The sequence below is a fragment of the Triticum urartu genome, chromosome 3A, assembly GCF_056163025.1.
Source record: "Triticum urartu cultivar PI428250 chromosome 3A, HENAU_Tu73, whole genome shotgun sequence".
Lineage (NCBI taxonomy): Eukaryota > Viridiplantae > Streptophyta > Magnoliopsida > Poales > Poaceae > Triticum > Triticum urartu.
In genome coordinates, this window is record NC_141875.1 from 666,038,309 (window position 1) to 666,050,398 (window position 12,090).

Below are 12,090 nucleotides of genomic sequence, written 5' to 3' on the forward strand. Positions count from 1 at the left end.
AGGTGGGAGTGAAGGGTTTTCCAGTTAGAGTAAGACCTCGTATTCCCACATTCAGTGCATGGACAACACATAAACCATTCTGCTTGTTTGCCTCAGCTGCTTTGAGAAACTCATGCACGCCCTTATTGTACTCGCGGGTGCGTCTGTCACCGTACATCCATTGCCGGTTCATCTGCGTGCATTATATATAATTAAGTGTCCAAATTAATAGAAGTTAATCATCACATTAAAACCAAAGTGCATACATAGTTCTCATCTAACAACATATAGCTCTCCAGAGCATCTAATTAATTAAACCATACATTGAAACTATGTAAAACATTTCAATGCGAAAACAAATGCGATCATAATCGCAACCAAGGTAACAATTGATCCAACGACATAATGATACCAAGCCTCGGTATCAATGGCATATTTTCTAATCTTTCTAATCTTCAAGCGCATTGCATCCATCTTGATCTTGTGATCATCGACGACATCCGCAACATGCAACTCCAATATCATCTTCTCCTCCTCAATTTTTTTAATTTTTTCCTTCAACAAATTGTTTTCTTCTTCAACTAAATTTAACCTCTCGACAATAGGGTCGGTTGGCATTTCCGATTCACATACATCCTACATAAATAATATCTATGTCACGTTGGTCGGCATAATTTTCATAAACAATAAATGAACCAATAGTTATAAAGATAATATATATACCACATCCGAATCATAGACAGGACGAGGGCCGACGGGGGCGGATACCAAAACGATCGCACTATATAAGATGAAATAATAAAAGTAAGAAAATAATATAAGTATCTATGTAAACATGCAAGTAAGAATATTTTTCCTTTCAGAAAGAAGATAAAACAAGAGGATCACCACGGTGGTGCCGGCGATGAGCTCGGCGCGGGTGATCGTCGGCGGTGAAGACGGGGACGGGGACGGGGCGTGACGGACCGCTAAACCTAGACAAATATTATGGAAAAGTGGAGTTTGAAGGTACAGCTTGGAGAGGAGAAAGCTTAAGTACTGTGGCTTGGGCATTCCATCGAACACCTTGTGTGCATAGGAGGTGAGCTAGAGCACCACCAAGCCCTCTCCCCCTCGGCCAGAGAAAAATAGAGCACTAGGGTGCTCTGCTCGCGAGCGAGGGGTATATATAGGCACCTCATTGGTCCCGGTTGGTGGCATGAGCCGGGACTAAAGGGGAGCCTTTGGTCCCGGTTCAAGCCACTAACCGAGACCAATGGTGGTGGGCCAGGAGCGAGGCCCATTGGTCCCGGTTCATCCCACCAACCGGGACCAAAAGGTCCAGATGAACCGGGACCAATGGCCCACGTGGCCCGGCCGGCCCCCTGGGCTCACGAACCGGGACCAATGCCCACATTGGTCCCGGTTCTGGACTGAACCAGGACTAATGGGCTGAGCCGGCCTGCACCAAAGCCCTGTTTTCTACTAGTGAAGCGCCTACTATAGCGATCAAATATAGCAATTTAGAGCATCTACAGTCGGATTTGGAAAATCCGGCTCCCTATACGTCCGCAGTCGCGTCCGTGGATAGTGCCCGTTGGCCCCTCATATCTTGTTCCTGGCATCCACATATCTCAAATACGGATTCTCAAATCCATATAAATCCATGCACGTTGATCATACACGCCAATATCGCACGTAAATAACAAATGTTGGTACTGAAAATACATAGTTCTTGTTACATAAAATTTATTTAAGTGCACAACTTAAACATTAGCTCTTTGGTTTTCATTGTGGGTCCACATATGCTCCTCAAGATCATTGAGTAGCTGTTCGTGCATCTGATGATCTCGAAGATTCTGATGCATCTGCAGAAAGTTCATAAGCTGTGCTCCATCTTGATCTTCCGGGATTTGAACTTGTTCTCTCGGTGCTTCTAAATCATTGGTTTGGGCTACACCATCACCCTCCTCCTCAACAATCATATTTTGCAAAATAACACAACATGTCATGAGCTGCCAGAAACTTTTGAAATTCCACATCATTGCAACTCCGCGAACAATTCCCTAACGAGATTGAAGCACTCCGAATGCCCTCTCCACATCCTTCATAGCTACTTCCTGCATTGTTGCAAAGTAGCTTTGTTTTTTCCCTATGGTTCGAATATGGTCTTCACAAATGTCGCCCACTGAGAATAAATGCAGTCTGCAAGATAGTATCCCATGTTGTACTCACGGTCGTTGACAGTGTAGTTGCATGGCGGCGATTCCCCGTTGCAAAGCCTCTTGAACACCGAAGATTGTTGAAGCACGTTGATGTCGTTGTGAGATCCCAGTATTCCAAAGAAAGCATGCAAAATCCATAAGTCTTGTGATGCCATCACTTCAAGTATGATGGTGGCCTCTTTGGTGTGAACTTGATACATTCCCTGCAAATTTTTGGGGCAGTTCTTCTATTGCCAATGCATGCAATTAATTGGTCTGAGCATTTTTGAAAACTCTCTGGCCTCTCCAATAGACAACAACATTTACATGTCCTGCACATTTGGTTCTATCAAATATTCTGCTCCAAACACCTGCACCACGACATGAGCAAACTTGACAGTAGCCTTCAGGCATATGCTCTCCCCTATCCTGATCATCTCGCCAAGGGCATTTGCGGCAATACCAAGTGCAAGCATCCTCAAAGCAGCCATGCACTTCTGCTTAGCAGAGAAAGAAAGTGGTCCGCAACAATCCCTCTTGAGCTTGAAGTAGTCATCATGTGCTTCCACTCACTCCACAATGTGCAAAAACAATGGTTTCCGCATGCGGAAGCAGCGATGAAACCATGGACCATCCGAAAAGGTTGGGTTTGGAGCAAAGTAATCCTTCAGCAATAGCCGTGCCCCAGACACCCAATCCCGATGTATCACTCTTCTCCCTTTGATTGAGCCCTTAAAGTTGAGAATATGCTCCACCCGTCGGCCTATTTCGTCTTGCATGCTCATGAGCATGATCGTGACCAACTATTTGTGTGAATCCGAGGAATCAAGGAAGCTTCTTGAATCATTTGATCAAGCTCTGTTGGCCCATACTCCTCGTCGGACGAAGCATCAGAATTCATTGTTTTCCTTGAAAAATCACAAAAAAATCCGATCAATCAATGTATCGAGCACATAGAGTGCAAAGCGGAGCCAGAGAGTTGCCGGACGTACCGTGGTGGGGGTCCAAGCCGGCAAACACGACCCCGACGGCAAGGATGGGAGAGACGATTGCTCTGTTGGAGGTGCCGACGCAGAGGCTAGGAACTGCTACGGGGCGCGCGCGGCGGCAGACCGGCGAGACGGACGTCGAGGAGGATGAAGAAGAGAGAACAGAGCAAATGAATCCGGTAGGTCAATTTGGTGCAACTTGCGGTGGGGACAGCCTGTCGGGTCAGACGCACGCGTGGACGTGCCCATATCCGCCCCATATTTGGGTTGGATTTGAGGGGTGCCGGTCAACCCGGACATTTAAGGTCTGTTTGAGGCGTCCGTCTGGGTTGAAATTTCGTGACTGAGCGGCTCGCCCGAGCGTATGAAGCGGGTTGGGGCGCGCAGCTGCAGATGCTCTTACCCTGGTTTTTTTTGGCTTTTTACCTTAGGCTTTTCTCCCATGCCCGGTAGCTTAGTCTGCCTGCGGCCCGTTTAGAAAGGAAAAAAAATCACTAGCCACTCATGTTTGCGGCCCGTTTAGAAAGGAAAAAATCGCTAGCCACTCATGTGTGCAGCCCGTTAGGCACTCAGAGTCAGCGGCCGCCGCACGAAGACGTCCGAGCCTAGCTCAAAAAAATAAAAAGACGTCCGAGCCTAGTGTTCGTCGGAGAAGTCCCAGTCATGCAGTTTATTTCTCAGCAACAACGATTTCCGATCCACAACACAAGACGACTCCCGTATCCTCTATAAAATCCTGGCGATCGAGGGGACGTCTCCTCGTCTCGTTCAATAGAATAGATCGGTCGATAGATCAATCAGGCCTAGCTAGGAGATCATGTCGCATCGGCCGCCGCCGCCGCCGCATGCTGAAGCCGCCGCAGGCATGGGCAGGGGCAGGGGCAAGGCGCGAGTGGTGGAGGTCTGGGCCCATAATCAGGAGGCAGAGCTGGCTCGCATGTCGGACATGTTCCGGGACTTCCCCATCGCCGTGGTGGCCACGTCCTACGACGTCCCTCCCCGCCCCGTCCCAGGCTGCGCCCGCGAACTCGCGGCAGACGCCGACGGCGTCTATCACATTACTGGCCTCATGCCGTACTACCGCAACATGGACGCCAACTGCCAGCACATCTACAACAGGGTCAGAGGCGTGCGGTTTCTGCAGATCGCCTTGGCGCTGGTCAACCGCGACGGCGACCTCGCCCGTGTCTGGCGGTTCCACCTGGGCGTGCCGTCGGCCAAGGAGGAGCGATTTATGTTGAAGCTGGGTGTGGAGCCCTGCGTAGGCCGCGTCGACCGCGCCCGCTTCGCCAATGCTCTCAGTGTCTGCGGCGCCGTCATGATAACCGATGTCACCTGGGTGACCTCGGACGGCGCTGAGGATATCGCCCATTTGGTGGACTGCTTATGTAACCCTCTTCAGATCTATCCCAAACATAATCACGGCCGCTATGGGCTCATCCGCCTGATCCGGATTCACTTTCCGAATCTTTACGACCTCAAATTTCTCGCAGAGTGGCAAACTCTGGGTGGGGAGGAGCCTCCGCTGTTTGCAGCCGCCAGGGCCGCCAAATCACCCGACGACCTCCTCCACGGATTCCTTGCGCTAATGAGGGAGCCCAACTTTAGAGAGCGGATGATGGAATACAATGGGATCTTGTGCGGCCTCGGACACTGGAGCAGCCCCGAACTCGATTCGTTCAGGTTGAGCTATGAGGAGCAAGAGAGGCAATTCAAGGTGGCACTCGCTGAGATAAACGGCCTCGACGTGTCTGATCTCGAACACGTCCACATGCACTAGCTGAAAAGGATCGATGGCGCAACACACAACCTTTGAAAAATTAGCAGGTTTCCGCAGGAAAGCATGCATTGTTCTATGCAACATTTGTTATTTTCAATAGTGACTAAAGCACATTTTTCTTTTGAAGCGGAAGATTACTTGTTATTTTTGGGATTACTTGTTATTTGCTGGGATCACTATTGAATATAATTTTTTTGAGGTAAGGATCACTATTGAATATTTGGGGGAGCTAGTTGCGGATTTTGGGCAATTTGATGTACCCAAGCACCTACTTTTTTTTTCAGATGCCATCTTAATATTTTTATTATTGGTGAAGCTGCGCAATGCATATGTGTTTTTCCTCTGAGTATAGATGCTCCGATTCTGCCCAGGTGTGTACTGACTCGATACTTTTGAGGTAATTTAGGTAAAACCGGGAGATTAAATTTTGTGAATTTGCACTCCTTCATGCGCATGCATCACTAGTAGAAAAGAGGGCTTTGGTTCAGGCCGGGTCAGCCCATTAGTTCCGGTTCAGTCCAGAACTGGGACCCATGAGGCATTGGTCCCGGTTCGTGAGGCCAGGGGCCTGCCGGGCCTCGTGGGGGCATTGGTCCCGGTTCGTTTGGCCCCTTTGGTCCCGGTTGGTGGGACGAACCGGGACGAATGGGCCTCGCTTCTGGCCCACCACCATTGGTCCCGGTTGGTGGCTTGAACCGGGACAACAGGCTTCCCTTTAGTCCCGGTTTGTGCCATGAACCGGGACCAATGAGGTGCCTATATATACCCCTTGCCCGCGAGCAGAGCACTCTAGTGCTCTGTTTTTCTCTGGATGGCGAGGGGAGGGTTTTGTGATGCTCTAGCTCACCTCCTATGCACATGAGGTGTTCGATGAAATGCCCGAGCCACACTAGTTAAGCTTTCTCCTCTCGAAGCTAGACCTCAAATCTCCATTTTCCTCGAGATTTGTCTAGGTTTAGCGGCCTGTCACGTTCCATTCCCGTCTTCATCGCCGTCGATCGCCCGCGCCGATCTCGTCGCCGGCACCACCGTGGTGAGCCTCCTGTTCTTATCTTGTTTCTGATAGAAAAAAAATTCTTACTTTAGATAGATACTTGTCTAATTTTCTTACTTTTATTATTGCTTGTTATTATATAGTGCGATGGTTTTGGTATCCGCCCCCGTCGGCCCTCGTCCTGGCTATGATTCGGATGTGGTATATATATTATCTTTTTATAACTATTTGGTTCATTTATTGTTTATGGCAATTATGCCGACCAACGTGACATAGATTTTATTTATGTAGGAGGTAGTTGAACCAGAAATTCCAACCGACCCTATTGTCGAGAGGTTAAATTTAGTTAAAGAAGAAAACAATTACTTGAAGGAAAAAAATAAAAAAATTAAGGAGGAGAAGATGATATTGGAGTTGCATGTTGCGGATGTCGTCGATTATCACAAGATCAAGATGGATGCAATGCGGTTGAAGATGAGAAAGATTAGAAAATATGCCATTCATACCGAGGCTTGGTATCATTATGCCGTTGGATCAATTGTTACCTTGGTTGCGATTATGATCGCATTTGTTTTCGCATTGAAATGTTTTACATAGTTTCAATGTGTGGTTTAATTAATTAGATGCTCTCGAGAGCTATATGTTAGATGAGAACTATGTATGTACTTTGGTTTTAATGTGATGATGAACTTCTATTAATTTGGTCACTTAATTATCTATTCATGATGTTCTGTAATGGTTTTTGACACACTTTATTATATATAATGCACGCAGATGAACCGGCAATGGATGTACGGTGACAGACACACGTCCGAGTACATTAAGGGCGTGCATGATTTTCTCGAAGTGGCTGAGGCAAACAAGAAGAATGGTTTTATGTGTTGTCCATGCCCTAAATGTGGGAATACGAAGTCTACTCTGACCGGAAAATCCTTCACACCCACCTGCTTTACAATGGTTTCATGCCACACTATAATGTTTGGACGAGGCATGGAGAAATAGGGGTTATGATGGAAGACGGCGAAGAAGAATAGGACGATGACAACTATGTGCCCCCTGAATACGGTGATGCTGCAACGGGGGAAGCTGCTGAAGATCAAGAGGAACCAGACGATGTGCCCAATGATGCCGCAACAGGGGAAGCTGCTAAAGATCAAGAGGAACCAGATGATGTGCCCGATGATGATGATCTCCGCCGGGTCATTGTCGATGCAAGGACGCAATGCGAAAGTCAAAAGGAGAAGCTGAAGTTTGATCGCATGTTAGAGGATCACAAAAAAGGGATGTACCCCAATTGCGAAGATGGCAACACAAAGCTCGGTACCGTACTGGAATTGCTGCAGTGGAAGGCAGAGAATGTTGTGCCTGACAAAGGATTTGAGAAGCTACTGAAAATATTGAAGAAGAAGCTTCCAAAGGATAACGAATTGCCCGACAGTACATATGCAGCAAAGAAGGTCGTATGCCCTCTAGGATTGGAGGTGCAGAAGATACATGCATGCCCTAATGATTGCATCCTCTACCGCGGTGCGTACAAGGATCTGAACGCATGCCCGGTATGCGGTGCATTGCGGTATAAGATCAGTCGAGATGAGCCTGGTGATGTTGACGGCGAGCCCCCCAGGATGAGGGTTCCTGCGAAGGTGATGTGGTATGCAACTATAATACCACGGTTGAAACATCTGTTCAGAAACGAAGAGCATGCCAAGTTGATGCGGTGGCATAGTTAGGACCGTAAGAAAGACGGGAAGTTGAGAGCACCCGCTGACGGGTCGCGGTGGAGAAAAATCGAGAGAAAGTACTGGCCTGAGTTTGCAAGTGACCCAAGGAACGTATGGTTTGGTTTAACCGCGGATGGCATTAATCCTTTCGGGGAGCAGAGCAGCAATCACAGCACCTAGCCCATGACTCTATGTATGTATAACCTTCCTCCTTGGATGCGCATGAAGCAGAAGTTCATTATGATGCCAGTTCTCACCCAAGGCCCTAAGCAACCCGGCAACGACATTGATGTGTTCGTAAGGCCATTAGTTGAAGAACTTTTACAGCTGTGAAATGGAAACGGTGTACGTACGTGGGATGATCACAAACAGGAGGAATTTAACCTGCACGCATTGCTGTTTGTAACCATCAACGATTGACACGCCCTCAGTAACCTTTCAGGACAGACAAACAAGGGATACCACGCATGCACGCACTGTTTAGATCAAACTGAAAGTATATACCTGGACAAATGCAGGAAGAATGTGTACCTGGGCCATCGTCGATTTCTTCCAACCAACCATCAATGTCGAAAGAAAGGCAAGCATTTCAAAGGCGAGGCAGATCACCGAAAGAAGCCCGCCATGTGTACCGCTGATCACGTACTTGCTATGGTCAATGATTTACAAGTAATCTTTGGAAAGGGTCCCGACGGACTAGCTGTTCCGAATGACGCTGAGGGACACACACATGTGGAAGAAGAAACCTATATTTTGGGACCTACCCTACTGGAAAGACCTAGAGATCCGTTCTTTAATTGACGTGATGCACGTGACGAAGAACCTTTGCGTGAACCTGCTAGGCTTCTTGGGCATGTATGGGAAGACAAAAGATACACCTGAGGCACGGGAGGACCTGCAACGTTTGCACAAAAAACACGGCATGCCTCCGAAGCAGTATGAAGGTCCTGCCAGCTACGCTCTTACGAAAGAAGAGAAAGAAATCTTCTTTGAATGCCTGCTCAGTATGAAGGTCACGACTGGCTTCTCGTTGAATATAAAGGGAATAATAAATATGCCAAAGAAGAAGTTCCAGAACCTACAGTCTCATGACTGCCACGTGATTATGACGCAACTGTTTCCGGTTGCATTGAGGGGGCTTCTACCGGAAAACGTCCGATTAGCCATTGTGAAGCTATGTGCATTCCTCAATGCAATCTCTCAGAAGGTGATCGATCCAAAAATCGTACCAAGGCTAAGGAGTGATGTGCCGCAATGTCTTGTCAGTTTCGAGCCGGTGTTCCTACCATCCTTCTTCAATATCATGACGCACGTCCTAGTTCCTCTAGTCGACGAGATTATCATTCTGGGGCCCATATTTCTACACAATATGTTCCCCTTTGAGAGGTTCATGTGAGTCCTAAATAAATATGTGCGTAACTACGCTAGGCCAGAAGGAAGCATCTCCATGGGCCATCAAACAGAGGATGTCATTGGGTTTTGTGTTGACTTCATTCTTGGCCTTAAGAAGATATATCTCCCTAAATCACGGTATGAGGGGAGACTGACTGGAAAAGGCACGCTGGGAGGGGACTCAATAATATGCAGGGACGGACATTCTTGGTCTCAAGCACACTACACAGTTCTACAGAACTCTACCTTGGTGACCCCGTATGTCGATGAACACAAGAACAGTCTGCGCTCCAAACACCCAAAGCAGTGCGACGACTGGATTACATGTGAACACATTAGGACTTTCAGCAGTTGGTTGGAAACACGTCTCAGAGGTGACAACACTGTTTGTGATGAGCTGTACTTGTTGTCCAGGGGACCATCTTTGACTGTATTGACTTACAAAGGATACGAGATAAATGGTAATACATTTTACACGATCGCCCAAGATCAAAAGAGCACCAACCAAAATAGCGGTGTCCGCTTTGATGCAGCAACCGAGAGGGGAAAGGACACATATTATGGTTACATAGTGGACATATGGGAACTTGACTACGGACATGATTTTAAGGTCCCTTTATTTAAGTGCAAATGGGTCAATCTGTCAGGAGGCGGGGTACAGATAGACCCACAGTACGGAATGACAATAGTGGATCTGAAATATCTTGGGTACACTGACGAACCGTTTGTCCTAGCCAATGATGTGGCACAGGTTATCTATGTGAAGGACATGTCTACCAAACCAAGAAAAAGAAAAGATAAGGAAGCGAATACATCATACGATGAGCCAAAGCACCACATAGTTCTTTCAGGAAAAAGGGACATCGTGGGAGTGGAGGGCAATACAGACATGTCTGAAGATTATGAAAAGTTTCATGAAATTCCTCCCTTCAAAGTCAAGGCTGACCCAAGCATCCTGATAAACGATGAATATTATCCATGGTTACGGCGCAATAAGCAAATGACACAAGCGAAGAAAAAGTGAAGACTTTCTCCCGCAACTATTATGATGATACCATGCCAACTTTGTAACAGACGAGTGATACGTCCATTTTGCATCATGCTTTTATATCGATATTTATTGCATTATGGAATGTTATTTCACTTTATGTCACAATACTTATGGCTATTCTCTCTTATTTTACAAGGTTTACATAAAGAGGGAGAATGCCGGCAGCTGGAATTCTGGTCTAGATAAGGAGCAAATATTAGAGACCTATTCTGCGCAACTCCAAAAGTCCTGAAACTCCACGGAACTTCTTAGAATAAATAAATAAAAATCCACGCCAAATATGAAGGCCAGGGGGCCCACACCCTGCTCACGAGGGTGGGGGGAGCCCCCCCCTAGGGCATGCCCCCTACCTCGTGATCCCCCTGGTGGCTCTCCGATGCCCATCTTCTCATATATGAGGTCTTTCGATGAGAAAAAAAAATAAGAGGGAACTTTTCGGGACGAGACTCCGCCGCCACGAGGTGGAACCTTCGCGGATCCAATCTAGAGCTCCGGCACAGCTGTTCTGCCGGGGATACTTCCCTCCCGGAGGGGGAAATCATCACCATCGTCATCACCAACGCTCCACTCATCGGGAGAGGGCAATCTCCATCAACATCTTCACCAGCACCATCTCATCTCCAAACCCTAGTTCATCTCTTGTATCCAATTCTTGTCTCAAAGTCCGGGATTGGTGCTAGTAGGTTGCTAGTAGTGTTGATTACTCCTTGTAGTTGATGCTAGTTGGTTTAATTGGTGGAAGATCATATGTTCAGATCCTATATGCATATTATTACCCCTCTGATTATGAACATGAATATGCTTTGTGAGTAATTACATTCGTTCCTGAGGACAAGGGAGAAGTCTTGCTATGAGTAGTCATGTGAATTTGATATTCGTTTGATATTTTGATAAGATGTATGTTGTCTAGCCTCTAGTGGTGTTATGTGAACGTCGACTACATAACACTCCACCATTATTTGGGCCTAGAGGAAGGCATTGGGAAGTAACAAGTAGATGATGGGTTGCTAGAGTGACAGAAGCTTAAACCCTAGTTTATGCCTTGCTTCGTAAGGGGTTGATTTGGATCCATATGTTTCATGCTATGGTTAGGTTTACCTTAATACTTTTGTTGTAGTTGCGGATGCTTGCAATAGAGGTTAATCATAAGTGGGATGCTTGTTCAAGTAAGAACAACACCCAAGCACCGGTCCACCCACATATCAAATTATCAAAGTATCGAACGTGAATCATATGAACGTGATGAAAACTAGCTTGACGATATTCCCATGTGTCCTCGGGAGCGCTTTTCCTATTATAAGAGTTTGTTCCGGTTTGTCCTTTGCTACAAAAGGATTGGGCCACCTTGCTGCACTTTATTTACTTTTGTTACTTGTTGCTCGTTACAATTTATCTCGTCACAAAACTATCTGTTACCACTTATTTCAGTACTTGCAGAGAATACCTTGCTGAAAACCGCTTATCATTTCCTTCTACTCCTCATTGGGTTCGACACTCTTACTTATCGAAAGGACTACGATAGATCCCCTATACTTGTGGGTCACCAAGACTCTTTTCTGGAGCCGTTGCCGGGGAGTGTAGCGCCTTTGGTAGGTGGAATTTGGTAAGGAAAAATTTATATAGTGTGCTGAAATTTACTGTCACTTGTTACTATGGAAAGTAATTCTCTGAGGGGCTTGTTCGGGGTATCTTCACCCTGTCCAGTAGAGAAAAGAGTTGCTCCTCAACCTACTGAACCTATTGAAAATGATACTCCTTTTGAATTTCCTGCGGCTATGATGAAAAAACTGCTAGCTAATCCTTTTATAGGAGATGGAACAAAGCATCCTGATGAGCACTTAATATATGTGGATGAAGTTTGTGGATTATTTAAGCTTGCAGGTATACCCAATGATGTTGCTAAGAAGAAGGTCTTCCCTTTATCTTTGAAGGGAGACGCATTGACATGGTATAGGCTATGTGATGATATGAGATCATGGGACTATAAAAGATTGAAGCTGG

At 46.6% G+C, this 12,090-nt stretch overlaps 2 protein-coding genes across 2 annotated transcripts; one reads left to right on the forward strand and one right to left on the reverse strand.

Moving 5' to 3' along the window:
* Nucleotides 1–2,110: 2,110 nt before the first annotated feature.
* LOC147981245 (uncharacterized) lies at nucleotides 2,111–2,653 on the reverse strand. Its single transcript, XM_087515909.1, has 2 exons — nucleotides 2,534–2,653; nucleotides 2,111–2,386 (listed from the first exon to the last, which is right to left on the reverse strand). Exons 1-2 carry the CDS (start codon nucleotides 2,651–2,653, stop codon nucleotides 2,111–2,113), a joined length of 396 nt encoding a protein of 131 aa, XP_087372035.1.
* Nucleotides 2,654–3,968: 1,315 nt separating this feature from the next.
* Nucleotides 3,969–4,931, forward strand: LOC147981246 (putative CCR4-associated factor 1 homolog 6). Its single transcript, XM_087515910.1, has one exon. The coding sequence runs from the start codon at nucleotides 3,969–3,971 to the stop codon at nucleotides 4,929–4,931; it is 963 nt and encodes a 320-aa protein (XP_087372036.1).
* Nucleotides 4,932–12,090: the final 7,159 nt, after the last annotated feature.